The following is a 16,161-nucleotide window of genomic DNA, read 5'->3' on the forward strand; positions in this document are numbered from 1 at the left end:
ATTGCAGAAACTTTTAAAAATCTTTAATTGGATTTCTGGTCAATGTCGCTTCAGTGCTGGAGTTCTTTAGGAAAAAACCAGTAGATGGTTGTAATGCTATTATACTAGATATGTTTAATCCTAAATTGTTATCCTCATAAGATAAAACTGTTAATGTATCCCCTAATAATACGCTTTCCACTCTTTCCTTAGCATATTTCTGCTAACATCGAAATCTCGTTTGTCGTAACATACGTATTAACCACATCACGTGACTCAATGCGAGACTTTCGGGTTGACAACTGCTCCATGCCGATGGCGGTGAGAAGGATGTGATGCTGCGCTGGATGTATTGTACGTCTAGTTATTTTTGAGCAAAGTATTCCTTGACATTTAAGGATTATTTAGTAAGATGAACGATCGATGAATCTGATGACATACATCAGAAGGCGTGTATACAAAACGTTATTTTATCAACCCCATGTTTTGACATCACCCCCAAAGACCTGCTGTTTTGGAAAATGTCTAAAAATAGATTAACAAATGTGTTTTTGTGATCTCTGATCGAATTACAATGTACTGATGGATCCATACTTATAGTGATCACTCATTGTGTGATAATGAAAAACTTGTATGCTTTGTCGTAATAATTTGGTGCTAGAATTCGCTGTGTTAAATCCAGGTTGTAATTCCGGAATCGGAAACCGTAAGAATAGGAAGTTGGATTTTAACAGACACTGGTTCCTATATTTATATATTTAACATTAATTTCTATTACCGTTTGTTTACAAATAATTCGTTGTCATTAGCACGTGCATCTCTCCCTTACGTTTTGTATGAGAATACAGAACACGATGACATACGAGAATGACGGTCATTAACCTCAGCATCATTCTAACAAATTCACGTTTTGTTTTTTTAAGTGATTTTCATGAAAGCAGTTTTCCTCAATTATTTCAATGTTAAAATCGAATTTCATAGAATGTTTCTTCAATACATTGTCTACTTAACATTACCAAAAGTGTCAAATCTGAAGTCATCTTGTGTGCACTTTACTTTCTGCTTTTGTTCATGATTCCAGGAACTATATATACATGCTTATGATAAGCTACATGTTATAAACTACAGACTTGAAATGGCACATTGGATAAGAAAATTAGGGCAGGTGATCACTAACATAACATTTGTTTGTGATAGCATTGGTTACCCCGTATATTGAAACAAGGAATGGGCAGTCTGAAAGGAGGGGACACTAGATCTTGTGAAGCTGTGTACATGTGTCTCATATAGCTGACATTAAAGTGGAACAGTTCTATTTCCATTATCAAAACAAGATTCTATAATACGATACCAAATTCACAGGAATTGCTTGTAATTACCTCTTCAAACTTGATGCATTTTTTGTTTTCTTCTGTCCATGCTGCATATATTCGCAGTGAAACAATACTCAAAATTCCTTTGATTATAACTATTGATTTCAAAGATTGCAAATGCATGTATCTTGGGCTTACAGAATTACATATCTAGCATGACTCAAATTGACAAAGTGACAAAAGTCTCCATTGAACATGTTGGACACAAAAAATTTGTGTGGAAAATGTCTTTTGATCCCCAGAAAACATTTACTTCACAGTCCCACCATAGCATACCAAGATCTACACCACATTAGATATTTTTGGTCATTTGTTAGAGTTAAAGATCAAAGGTCACCTTTTTGATAGTAGAAAGGTTTGTGTACTAGGTATCTTATGAACACCTAATCACATTTAGAGGTGCTAGCAAATAATCACACAATAACGATGATCACTTACTTCCTGATCCAGATTGAGAGGATATTGCTATGTGAGCCCCTGTTCACTTTAACTTCCTGATCCATGAATGGGGAGGACAAAAAATATAATTATTCAAGATGCATTGATGTAATATAATCTCCAAACCAGATTTGAAGCAGAAGAATAATGCATTTGATACCAAATATATCAATAACTTACGAATATGTTTTGTCGGGTGTAGCCATTCCTTTAATGAATTTTTCAAAGGCACTATTTGTTGCGCTGATATTGATTTAATTATGCCATTAATTTCAGGTGAGAAAGTTCCCAGATGGCAGACTCTGATGGAACAGGAGGTTGTGACAGCAGCCATCATGCCAGTGAAGCAGAAAGAGTTAGTTTTGAGGGAATCAATGCCTTGGGACAAACAGAGGAATTAGGGGGAGGAATTTCTCCACTGTACAATCCCTGGACACAATTCACTGGTATGCCTACTCACAACATTTCAGAGTCAGCAGGAACCTTTGCCTGGGATGTTTTCACACCTTCCAGTACCTCTAATTCCTCATACGGTGCCTCTATAGGAGACCTGGACATAAACAGTCACAGAAACTTCCTCTCTAATTGTCAAAATTTACTTTCTGGCATTGGGACAAACCCCCCTGCAGAAGCTCCATTACAAGAGGGTTTTAGTCCACCAGAAACATTGAGCTCAAGTTTTCAAGAAAATGCCAAAGAAGGAAAGGAAAAATATGCAGAAGCTGTTGCCAATTGGAAGTCCTTGTATGACCCTTTTGGAACCCCTGAACCACTATCCAAAGATCACAATACTGGTTCTGTCATAGAAAATACAGAGAAACAACAAAATCCTGGAGCGAGCAACAGCAAGCCTACATATTCTGACATTGCTAAAGCCCTTAAATCAATGCCTATAAAAAATCAGCCTAGTAAAGACACTGAAGAGTCCGATACTGTGAAGAAAAAAGTTAATGACCCTGTCAGTAAAGTTTATAAACCACATGTTTTAACCAGAAGGCCACACTTGCAACGCCAGCATTCCAAAAGTCTGCCTGGTCACGGGGATGACATGGAGTCCAAGGTTTCTCCAGATTCCAAGTATGGCCTTGACCAGTTTGAAGACTTGAACTCGGGTGATGGTGGAGTAGAGAAACATAAGAGTGTGAGTATGGAAAGTATTCCACTACTGACAAGGAAGGGAAGCACAAGCAGCATGAGCAGTGGCACTAGTGGAATAGAAGACATCTCCTTGACGTCTGGTCGGACTGGCTGCAATATTAAACATGAAGAAAGTGTCGGCAAACCAAGATCACAATCTGATGCTTCATCAGAGAAGGTAGTTAACAATAATAAAAGTTCTGCTTCAAAAGCTTTCTTCGATGCCAGACGAATTTTCCAAACAAAAGAAAAAAGAGTAGCAGAGTCATCTTCAGGAGCCTCTAATACAATGCTCAACAATGGAAAGCCAGCTAGTGGTACAAAATCTTCCTCATCTGCTCACAAAAAGACAACAGAGTTCATCAACAATGACCTTAGAGACTCGACTAGAAAGAAGACAAACCAGAATGCACAACCCAAAGACTCAGAGTGTAAAAAGCATGAAAATATTGTGCAGAATGGGAAGGCAGACAAAAAATCTAAGCACTCCAGTGGTCATTATACATCAGATTCCACGGGTCCTGCCACTAGGAATGGTAGAGGTGGACGCAGACCCATGTTTTTGGAGTCAACATTTGACCAGGAGTATATAGGTAATTGCAGTACGCAAAATCAATGTTATGATAGGAAATATTGTCAGGGGATCACTTGTTCAAATTTGCAGTATTAAGTATTTCAATGGCTGCTTTAATTAAGGTTAACTGTTAAGTACATGTGACCTGTATAAGATTCCAACATTGATTAATATAATGGCTGGTATATTGCTCTGTTTTTTTTCCAGATGAATGGATTAACTATGTCTATGACAAGGTGCGATACCTTCTCTCCATCCTATGGTCTACTCTGGTCACAACACTGCTTCTTCTCTTTGGACTTATCATCTACCTGTAAGTACACCTCAATTATCACCCTTTAGTTAGTGGCAGCCTATACTCAGAATTAAGTCCCTCTGTACCTTTAGTTTTAGCACAGATATGTTGTTATGACCATAGCAACAAAATTAAGGATATATGTAAATGAAAGCACTAATGTTTAAGTCTACGTTCTTCAAGTTTATTATATTATATATATATAGAAAATAGAAACACTTCTGATAAGTAAAGCATGATTGATTTTTTCAAAACCTTCCAATGCTTTATTTTTTATATATATGTACTAGACACTGCAAATTTGAACTTTCTAATATATGGTATATACTTGATCAAGTGGGGTTGGAAGTGGGGGGTTCTTGTACTGTAGCCATGGTCATTAAAGTTTGATTGGTCAAACAAAAACATGTATATCTAAAAACTTTCGTGTTCTATTTTGGGAGATATTGAATACTGATTAGCAAGATTGTGAATACTGGTTGCTAAAACTTTTGTGTTTAATTTTGGGAGATATTGAACACTGATTAGCAAGATTGTGAATACTGGTTGCTAAAACTTTGGTAAAAACAAAAACACATAACAGGTGTATCTAAAAACTTTCGTGTTCTATTTTGGGAGATATTGAATACTGATTAGCAAGATTGTGAATACTGGTTGCTAAAACTTTTGTGTTTAATTTTGGGAGATATTGAACACTGATTAGCAAGATTGTGAATACTGGTTGCTAAAACTTTGGTAAAAACAAAAACACATAACAGGTATATCTAAAAACTTTTGTGTTTAATTTTGGGAGATATTGAACACTGATTAGCAAGATTGTGAATACTGGTTGCTAAAACTTTTGTGTTTAATTTTGGGAGATATTGAACATTGATTAGCAAGATTGTGAATACTGGTTGCTAAAACTTTGGTAAAAACAAAAACACATAACAGGTATATCTAAAAACTTGTACATGTTTGGTTTCGGGAGACTGAACACAAAACCTCCCATGTATGAGTAACCTCAGACTGGTATTAGTTATCCTTGAGATTACAGCTGTAGTTGAATGTACTATCTTTGTGTACAGTTACTCAGAATGAATAATGGAAAATTCTTTCCAAATTAGAAACAATTAACACAAGAAAAAAGTACGTATAAATATTTATTTTCTCATGGTGAATTTTTTTTTCAGAGTCAATGTGATTGTTCATGTGATTGGCATTGCTTGGTCAAAAATTTCCTACCTGGTGAAAACCTATATTTTGAAAAGATATTTCAAAGATGCCAGTTCCTGGCCAACAGGAAGTGGAACAAGAAAAATTGGATTGGAAGAAAGCATAACTTTGCCCTCTACAGGTTAGTGGTGACTTTCTATTAGGGAACATCATCATGCATTTTGTTTTTTATCATCATGCTTACAGAGTATCATGCATGGGAGTTTAGTATTTGCATCTGTTGGTCATAATGTCTGTTCAACAACAAAATTTTATTCTCTTCAGCAATTTCATTTTTATCCAACAGATGAGAAATATCTTCTTTCTACCCAAGGACTATATTCAAGTTTAACTTCAGTTCTCTCGGCCCATCAGACTCAAATTTTCTCCAGCTCTTCTTTATAGAGTGTGTCGGCATGAGATTGATTTTCAGGGCTGACAATCAAGGCCACTCTCATTATGAATAAGCAGTTGGTTTCTCCAGGCAGGCAATGCATCAACTTACGGAATTCTGGTTATTTATAAACTTTGTATTCTCCCCATAATCTAAAGGAACATCATGGTAAATCATTTTACAAAAATGTATCAGAATTAGAATGGACATGTTTACACCCCACAATTATGCTGATAAGCTATCTTGATACTCAAAGTTGATCATGAATATTCAGTTTGACCACTCACATTGTTCAGAAAACCTTTTAAATACATATAGCTGATAACAGATTAAGACAAGGTAGAGCGATTAGAGACATAATTTGCATCAACTGCAATAATGAAGGCTGAAAACAAGGTTTATGTGAAATGATATTTTTGTATGAATGTTTCACACTGTTTACAACAGCTTAAATGTAAAATTTAAACTTTCAGTACACATTATGAAGTATTTGTCCTTTCACTATCACAATTTTCCCGTTTGGAGCCTGTTTACAACACACATTGATTTACTTGAGTACTGCCAGCTCTGTCATTCCTGTGGCAATTGATTCACTGTTTGAGTTCTTTATATTGGTCGATCCTCGCAGTATTTGACAACTCTGTCCTTTGTAGCTAACACAGTGCCCTTTTATTTGTTCATGACTAATTCACTATTGACACCATGTTGTTGACAATAGGTTCTTCAACCAACACATGCAGTCAGTTACTGCTAAAAATTGGTTATAATGGAAAATCCTGTTATATTATTGGTTGTATAATAGTGAACCTCATGTTATTTGAAAAATTATGAATTGTTAGATTTTTTGTTCTCAGTAAATTCTAACATTTTTCAATTTAAGAAATTATACCACATCTGTTGATGCAGAATTTTGGAAAAGAGAGAAAAGAAATTAGTTATGTGGAAATATCTTGATGTATGCTGCATTAATTACCAAATAAATATATTTTATTGAGTTCATGGTGACTAACATTTTCTTCTTCATGTTTTTCTTTCTCTTGTTTTTTTTCACAATTTGTTCCATTTCTACTTGATTCTTAGTATAACCATTATTAAACTTCACAGATGGATCGCTGACTTTGGTCAGACTTTGCATTTAGTTCTATTTTCTATTTCTTTGGTAACACAACTTTCATACACGGCTTGCGAGCAACTGATGTGAAGCTTGAAAGCATTCTCTATAGAATCAAAATATAACTTGGGTCAACCTTCACTATTTTGTCACAAGTTCTAGCTGTTCATATAACACAAGAGTAATAATAGCACAATAAGATAATATGATAACATTTACAAACAAGTGTTAATTAAAAAAAATACAATTATAGGTAGATTTAATTTTAGTTTTAAATAATGATTATTTTTCCAGGTGATGAAGCCATGCAGAGGCTTTTAGCTTGTAAAGGGAAAGATCCATATAGGTAAGCTGCATAACTTTTGGGCATTACTGTAATGAATTGCAGAGTAAAGCTGGAGTTATTTCCCTTGACTAAATGCAGACAAGTCATTGTAAAATGAAAGAGTTGTATGGATTAATACAATTTACCTGTAATTATTACAACAAATTGTATACATTACTGAAACATGATCAGATTGATTTAACTCTCATAAGCTTTGTAATGTCTGTGTTCAGAAATTGTGTTTTGTTGTTTTCAGTATATTAGGACTACGCTCTGATGCCTGTGATGATGATATTAGAAAGTATTACAGAAAACAAGCTGTTCTTGTACATCCAGATAAGGTAAGCATATTTACATCTGTAAAGCAGTTTTAATCCAAGGACTCATTTGAAATATTAGAATTTGGTGAGGATACATTAAATTTTGATATTTTACTTTAATCAGGACAACTCCTAACCATCAATATTTCTTGATTGGTTGGGAAAAAAAGGCACAACATTTATAAGAGTTCATGTAAATAACAATGCAAAACGTCATGTGGTAGCATTTCTGTGCAGTGAATTGATAGAATTTTCTTCTATGTTACTATAAATCTGAAAGACGGAAGTTGATTTCATTTTACAATGTCTGTGTTCTTGTTCAGACGAAATCATGCTTCCTTTGCAATTTCTTTGGCCTAAAATTAATTTGTTTTATTTATTCTAAATCCCCTTTCATAAGTCCTGTGATAACACAATTGTTTAAATTACACTCTTTTAGAATAAGCAGCCAGGTGCAGAAGAGGCCTTTAAAATTTTAGGACATGCTTTTGAATTGATTGGTGAACCGGTGAGTACTGCACATGTTTAATCAATTAGTATGATTACAGAGGTGGCACCTGGCAAGCCATAAAGAAGAAGGCATATTCATGTACCTGTCATTTACATAATATTCATCTAAATATGACAAATACTTTGTACTATGGGAAAACAGTTAATAGTAAAATTTATTTCAAGAAAACAGAGGAATGCAATATTATCAAGTAAGTAAAAGCTACAAATTTGAAAATCATTTTATATTTTGTCCAGTATACATAAGCATTGATTTGTTTTGATTGTGTATTGTGCTTATCAGTTACAAATGTTTTAATTTTGTAGGAGAAACGCAAAAGCTATGATTTTGAAGCTACAGAGGTTGAAGTGGTTTTAGTAAGTATTTCATTTATTTTAAATACATTTTGGGATTCTGATGGTAATTGAAAGTGTCATGTCATCAACTGTATGTCAAGTTAACACTTTTATTGCTATAAAAAAAAAGCTATGTTGTCATATATAAAGTTTTTCGTGTCCTTGGTGATAATTTCCTTACCAAATTTTATTTTTGGGGTTTAAAGGAATTATCTGTGTTAGTCTACTTGATTGCCATTGAAGAATAAGAGGTAGGCTGTCAATTAAAACATCCTCAGAATATAGCAAACCTTTCAGCAGTTTTCATCCAAATTTCATAAAACTCTGACATTATTATCACTTTTAAGTCACTTTGAAGTGAGGGGTTCTATCCCTTATTGATTTTAGTAAAGAATGTTCTAAAAGCTTTTTTGATGCAGATTTTCTGAATGTTTACAGTTGAATTGATCACATGTACATAGTGATATTAGCATACCATTTTAAAGTAGTACCAGACTGTTTTAATGGAAGCTATACATTTGTGAAATCCCTAACAAATTAATTCTTATTTGTAATGGTTTAAGGATCATCAAAAGATAATATCTTTTTGCTTGATATATTTTTTGTTATGGAGGAGTGGTGGTTTTAATTTGACTGGGGCTTACAGTCTTACTCTATAAATATTTTGTTGGAGTTGAAGAACCTGAAATATAATATTGATTGGATCCTGATCATTTCAGTCAAATATTTTACTGTTTATTGAAGTTTCTTTTTTCAATGGAAATGTTTTGTTTATCTTTGTAGAAAGACCTATTGACAAAATTACAGGAGGTAAGTTTTAAGTAGGATCCATTAGAGAAAGAGAAATTGCTTATTGCTAAAGTGTATGGAGATAAGGTGTCTTAATTGAGTTAGCTCATGCACAGGCTTACTCCCTGAAAATGAAGAGACCAATTATCAAGTAATATCAAAAATCTTGTTGATCTTGGATACATGTGAAGATGATATGTATGTGTGATATAGTTATGACTTTAATTTTGCTTTAGATAATATTTCTTCACATAACAAAACAGCAGTATCCCACTATTGAGATATAAAACTAAAAAGACAAACAAGTTCTGTGATGATATGTTTAAGAAGTATTGACACAGTAAGTGTTCCAACAGTTGTTGTGTGGTCTTACAGGCAGCTAACATGATGCGTTGTGACAATTGTGGCGGGAAACACAAGCGTACGTTAGTGGATCGACCCTGGTACAGTGCACGTTTCTGTAAGAGATGTAATATACGCCACTCAGCTAAGGAGGTAAGTGGTCGTTTTTCTTCACTTAAGATACCGCATACAGTGGTGTGATTGGCTCTTTTCAATAGATATAATAACTTTATCTCGTGTAACATAACTTTTCAGAAAGTTCCTTCATATTGTCAAATATGCTGTAACTAAGATTTTAACCGTGTGCAGTGTTTAAACCAAGTTGTTTATATTGTCAGGGAGATGTATGGGCAGAGACTTCCTATTTAGGTTTCTTATGGCATTACTATGCATGCATGGAAGGACAAATTTTTGACATTACAGAATGGGTAGCCTGCAAGGTAAGAAAGTCAAAATCTGTTAAAAGGTCACTTGAAGAATTTTAAATCGTTTGAACCTGTTTGTAGCTGAAAAAATTATAACTTTTTTATATCATTTTGTATTGATTTGAAAAGGTGTTCCTTTGGTTTCTAGAAACTTCTCTTTTGATTTCCACAGTGGTTGATATCACTGGTAACCTGATTGCACTGTTTTGGAAATCGTTGGAGTTTATGGATGCTATTGCCAAACTTTCATGTACACATATAACAAATAATAGGTTAAAGGTGTGATTAATTTTTTTCTGACCACATATGGATGTGTATTGCATACACAGGAGCAAGTTTCTGGAGGGTTTGGGGGTTAGAGGTTAAGTGAGAGATATTGGCAGAAGATGGGATGTTTACATTACAGTAGTATAGAAAAATAAGTTCTAGGTGTGGTAGGGGGAAATTTCTTGGTATATCAGTATTTCTTTTGAAGTCTGACCTGAACAGGTGATCAGATTTTTACTTAATTAGAGCTAAAGAATCCTAGGAAGAGGAGAATTCCAGGGTGTACTCTCATGTACCTTCCCAAGTGGCACAGCCCAACATGGACAAATTAATCTTTAAAATCTTGTTGTCTAAATCTTTTGGTTTGAGCTGATGTGAGGAAAGTATCTCAGCATCATATGAACCAATGTGGGCAGTAGCAGAAATTTGGGTAAATCTTTCTTGCATTAAAGGGTTTCCTAAATTAGTGGGCAGCATTTTTGATTCAAGGGTGTGGCAACCTTCCCTAACACCAAACCTCTAAAAGTAGAGAGATAAATATCTGTGCAACATGAATTTAGTTGATAAATTGTTAATCTTCACCATATTATCATGATCCTATAACAGTGGTTTTTTTTCACTCATTTGCAGAAAGATTTCTTTAAACATATGCAAGCCAGTGCCCATCATGTGTTCTATAGGATAGCAACTGAGGGCAGTCGAGGAAATTCCAATCAACAGAGGACAGGGTAAATGATCCGTTATGTTAGAAGTAACATTTTTAGTGGAATGGGATCCAGTTCTAATGTTTTGTTCCAGGAGCATATTTGCTGGTTTTGAAATGGAAAAACAGAAACAACTTTATTGGTATAAAATAGGACCATTAATCATCAACACCAACAGCTGATTGTATCACCTGTTAGGCCTCATATGTTGATCTCTGTCAGCATCTTCATGAAAATGTCCATGCAATACCGATAGCTCTAAAATAATAACAAAGATTTTCATGTAACTAACCAAAAGTACTTTAATATGTAAATAACCTGCTTCTGTATTTACACCTGTTGTTCAGAGTCCAGCAAAGTGTTAAGCCTATTTTTAAATTTTGATGCCTAAAGCAGTTCCATATCATGGATTTTAAATTCAATATGGCTGCCACCAGCATTTTTGCATGGGATTCCTGCAGGAAATATTTCAATTCTATAAATTTTCTACAAGCCCTTTGAGCAAGAATCACTTTTAGAAGTTGATTTTAAATCAGGTTTCAGATCAAAAGTTCAATATGACTACCAGTAACCATTTAAGATTAAAAATTGTTATTTTTAACAAGTCCACTTCTCAGGAACATGTGTTTTATATTTTACTCATCAAGGCTTTAAATAAACTGATGGTCAGATAGGTTATATAAGTAAACTTTATCTATATATGACGGTATAAACTTGATGTTTAAGATGATTACATGTGATGGTCAGATAGGTTATATAAGTAAACTTTATCTATATATGACGGTATAAACTTGATGTTTAAGATGATTACATGTGATGGTCAGATAGGTTATATAAGTAAACTTTATCTATATATGACGGTATAAACTTGATGTTTAAGATGATTACATGTGATGGTCAGATAGGTTATATAAGTAAACTTTATCTATATATGACGGTATAAACTTGATGTTTAAGATGATTACATGTGATGGTCAGATAGGTTATATAAGTAAACTTTATCTATATATGACGGTATAAACTTGATGTTTAAGATGATTACATGTGATGGTCATGATTGCATTTGTTACTCTTTACATACTACAGGGAAGCAGATTTAGAAGATTTCATCAATCATTTATTCCATCAAGCCATGCATACTGACGGAAATGGTAACCAATGGCAACAACCTCAGACCCCTCAGCCTCCTCCCTCGCAGAATGGTCCGAATTGGAACACATCAGCCCCCACAGGGAAGAAGGGACGGAGAAGGAAGAAGAAGCATTAATAGCATTGCTTGTACCCTTATACATTTGTAATGTCTGTCCGGTGCTGGTACTTCTCTGTCAACAATCAGCTCTTCACATTCTGTACTATGTTTGACTAATATCCATTTTATACATGGCTTTAGCTGTGTTATGTTTGGATATCATGTTTTCAGAAGCTACTGTCAAGTGGAAATTTCTGCCAATTTATGCTTTTGATTTGCTTTAAACAGTTTGGGATGTGAATGGTCTTGTATTTGTAATGCTGCTGTAAAAACTACATTGTGAAATGGATTTGTCATCACATATCTTTTGTGTTTGTTTTCAAAATTAAATGTAATATTTGCTTATATTGTGCAGAAAAGTTCCACACACTGATATAGATATTAATACACAAATACTTGCCAGAACATTTTTGTTTAATGTTCCTTTACTATTTGTTATTGTGTTCATTACCCATTTATCAGATTTATGATCTTTGTTGTACATCTTGGAGAATCACATTTGAAATCTTAATAATAATAGATCAGTTTAATTGCAGTTGTTCAGATATACTTAAGATTATTCTGGAAATGAAGATATATTTGAGGTGTTGGGACTTCATCTGCTATGAAAAGCATACTTGTTTCCAACTGTTACTCATCTATCATAACTGGGAAACAAATTTACTAGAAGATAACAAGTGTGAAGAGCTGGTTGTGATCAGATAGTGCTGACACTAGTCTGCAAAGTTCAATTTCATTTGCACTTCATTATTTCAAACGCTAATAATTCATGTTGTATTTAATGGTGTGATACATGTACTTGATTAATGAAAGGCCTTAATAATAGACTCATGTTTTGCTGGTCTTAATTTTACCAATCAATAGCAATCATTTATATGCGCTATGTTGTGTAATGTGTGAATGTGCCAAATAAGCATTTCTTTTCTTCAGAGGCTTGGTTTATTGTACAAGTTGAATGTGCATATGTAACATAATTTAGTGATGATTTTGAATTAAGATAACTAAACAAAAATTATTTCAAAGCAAAAGATACTTGTGACTGTACACTATTAGTAAGATTTATAAACAGTGTGAATACTACTACAATAGTATTATAATGTATTGTCATTTTACATGCATACATTTTTTGAGAATAAATTAAAAATGTGTTAAAGCCAAGCAGACAGATAAATTTTCACAAAGATTTGTACTAAATACAATTTTGTACATCCACTGGTATCAATTTCTGTATTGTAAAACTTTGGAATGATTATGATAAAAAATTCATGCAGTAAAATTTGATTTAAGAGAGTGGTTTGATATACACAAATCAAAGTCTTTTGAATGGTATTGGTTTTAGAGTGTTGTGGTACTGATATATTTAAATAAGATTACAAAATTTGTAATGGTTATTCCATACCTAAATACATATACATCACAAGATGATATCACTGCCATACACAGTTGTCTAAAAGGCTTTTGACTATCCGAGAAACTTTCTTGATTATGTCCAGATGATAATCAAAATGTGTTGGTATTTTTTTCGTAGGAAGACAAAGTGGAAAAAAAAAATTGCATGAATAAACAAACATATTTCTTGGTAGTCCGAACCTATGCAGACTGACGTACTTGGGTATTTATAAACTTTTTATAACCAGTATTATTAATTTTATTGGTGAGTGATATATAAAGACACCAGTAGCAGGCAGTATGAAAGGCTTTAGTAGGCATTGAAGGTCCCGGTTAATGTATAGTACACTAGTACTACATGTAAGTGTTCAAATTACCTGTCTCAGTAATAGAAATATATATATATATATAATTTCATTTACATAGGATAAATTATTTCCTTGTTCTTGCCCTATTTCCTACATTACTTCGTGACACTTTCAATAAAAGCTGTCATGTTTCTAGTGGGGGTGGGGGGTTGAAATTAAAACAATGCAGAGCAAAATTACTGGAACCTAATTATACAAGTCTTGTTAATATTAGATTCAAATAGGTAAATCTCTGCTGCTGGTGTGTAATTATACTAGTCATTTATCTATTTGACTTGCTCAACTACCGGAGTCCTGTGATTTAGTCTGTAAGCTACTTTATTCTAGTTGTAAATGTCAATTTATGAGTGAAACTCAGTTGTGCAAGGTTGTGAACTGGTTTTGTCAGTTGAGTATGTCACTTTGACCACCCTTAATCTTGTTAGCAGACTCAGTTGACTCATAATTGGAGCCCAGTTAAATGAGCCCAATATTGCTTGAGCTCAGACAAGTAAGACTGCAGGGCAGTTGGGCAATTAAAAAGCTGTTAAATTAAGTTGCTTATATATTAGGTTATCAGAGGTGCTTATACTATTCCAAAGTGGTGAGTTCTTATGATTGTTCATAAGGGTCACTGTGAATTTGTTTAATGGAAGAAGGAAGGAGTGGTATATTATATTCATTATTTGGAAGTTACAAATCAAATAAACTGAGATAGAAATGACAGATATCTGATTGTTAAGGTAAAGAGATAAGTTTCGCAAAAATGGAATATTAAAACAAGACTACTTCTGCTCTACGAGAACAGCAACACATTTTTTATTCCTCTTTCAAATGCAATACACTTGTTAACTGTAATACCTACCTACAATGTACTTTACCTACAAACATGCCTACTTATGCAGTAACTAGGAGACATTTGTAGGTTCTCATCCCAGAACAACTTTTTTCGAGAGGTTGTTGGACAGAATCAGAGGTAGGAAATCTAATTAGGAATAGAAAGGATTTCTTTACAGGTCCCAAGTTTCTTTTATGGGAGTTAGTTTCTTTTTTTTTTTTTTTCTCAGAATTAAGAATTTTTGTGTTGCTCATACTAAATATCTGAAGGCTAAGTGTTGGATTGTTGTCGTGAATGATTCAGGAGCAAAGTATTCCTAATTGTGAAATATGAAAACAAGAAACCCTATCATGTATGTGTTGATTTGGGGATAATAGTTCAACTCAACATTGTTTATGCTTATAAAAAAGTTACAATTACAGAGTTTGTACTTGGCTGTTAATACTTCTTTAGGTTACTGGCTTCAGTACCAAATATGTCTTCAAACTGAAAATTTTATTGTCTGTATACTGTGTTGTCTAATATTTCTGGTTAATTTTTCTGCTGTTTTAGTTACTAGTAAGTTTCTGTCAGCTTGTGTAAGAATGAGTTTTACACATTCCTTGTACTTCATAGTTCTAATGTGAACATCTATTGCTAAACACAATCATTACAATACATATCATGGTACATTTGGTTTTCACATTATGGTGAATGAATCGGCACTCGTCCTTCCATAACTACTTCAACATCATCATTTTGGTATTTAAAATTACCATCTCTCTGTTTCAATATAGTTATATGTTTGGTAATACATGTTTAAAGCTTGTGTCATTTCATCACAATGATAAACTATATCTCATTAAAGATCATGTATATCAGTGGCTGTTTGACCAGATATATATTCTCTCGTAATGGCTTTAAATGTGCCTGATTCTTGGGGCAAGAAGGCATGCTTGTAATGAGTTTTCAAGTAAACATGTATGCCTATAGATTTACGAGAAGAATACGATAGATTTTTTTTTCTTTTTTCGAAAGGGTTTTAATTTTTAAGGAAGTAAGCAAATCGGGAACAAAGATATGATGAAAATAAATCATTAGAAATAATATAGTCAATTTATGCTTTCAGTGAAAATTTATTCCATAATTTCTGTTTTTAAATTTTGATGAATAAGTGAAAATTTGATCTATTGAAAAAGAAGTGTTTACAGTTTGGTGATTGGGTCAGTGACAGCAGTATCCTTGTGTCACATTCTGTGAGTAGTCTGGCAGGGAACAATATGATGCCTTTGTTGATTGAGAGTTGCTTGGTTTTGAGCAATGACTTCACATTGAAGTTGTATTCTCCATGCTGATCATTAAACATATTGAACATTGTCACTCTAGAGTGAAATCATATAATTTATCTTCATTTATTTGCATATTATTTATGTAGGTTATATTTGGATGAGCATCATTCGTGAAACTGTAATCAACATACTGTGTTCATCAGTTTATGTTCAGTTAGTGATAGTAGTATGATTTTAATCATTCAGTATAAAGTTAAATGCGGTTTGTTTGCCTTACTTATGTAAAATTCATTAGTATCATGTTTATTTGAAAGTCTAGAAGACAACATTGGGAATAGTTTGGGAAACACTACATGTATATGGTACATGTAGATATTGTGTACGTAGTACATGTAAACATATTGTATCTGACGAGTCATTAAAATGTATGCAAAGTTGAATGTTCCTTTTGTTTATTTCATTTTCCGTGCGTTTTAACTTATGCCATGGTGTGTCTTGTGTCGTCCTTCTAGAGTGTAAACCAGAATAACTGAAGGGAATCTAGATTATATAGCTAC

The 16,161-nt window shown here is 33.5% G+C and overlaps 1 protein-coding gene across 1 annotated transcript; it reads left to right on the forward strand.

Annotated features, from left to right (window-relative positions):
- Nucleotides 1–278: 278 nt before the first annotated feature.
- LOC132561664 (uncharacterized) lies at nt 279–16,044 on the forward strand. The gene is made up of 13 exons (XM_060226368.1): nt 279–333; nt 2,067–3,520; nt 3,709–3,814; nt 4,969–5,132; nt 6,790–6,841; nt 7,077–7,161; nt 7,580–7,648; nt 7,957–8,007; nt 8,770–8,796; nt 9,151–9,270; nt 9,456–9,557; nt 10,440–10,537; nt 11,600–16,044. Exons 2-13 carry the CDS (start codon nt 2,083–2,085, stop codon nt 11,778–11,780), a joined length of 2,493 nt encoding a protein of 830 aa, XP_060082351.1. The 5' UTR covers nt 279–333; nt 2,067–2,082; the 3' UTR covers nt 11,781–16,044.
- The last annotated feature ends 117 nt before the right edge of the window (nt 16,045–16,161 follow it).

The sequence above is a fragment of the Ylistrum balloti genome, unplaced genomic scaffold (genome assembly GCF_031769215.1).
Source record: "Ylistrum balloti isolate Yb309-2 unplaced genomic scaffold, AGI_CSIRO_Ybal_v1 Utg369668, whole genome shotgun sequence".
Classification (NCBI taxonomy): domain Eukaryota; kingdom Metazoa; phylum Mollusca; class Bivalvia; order Pectinida; family Pectinidae; genus Ylistrum; species Ylistrum balloti.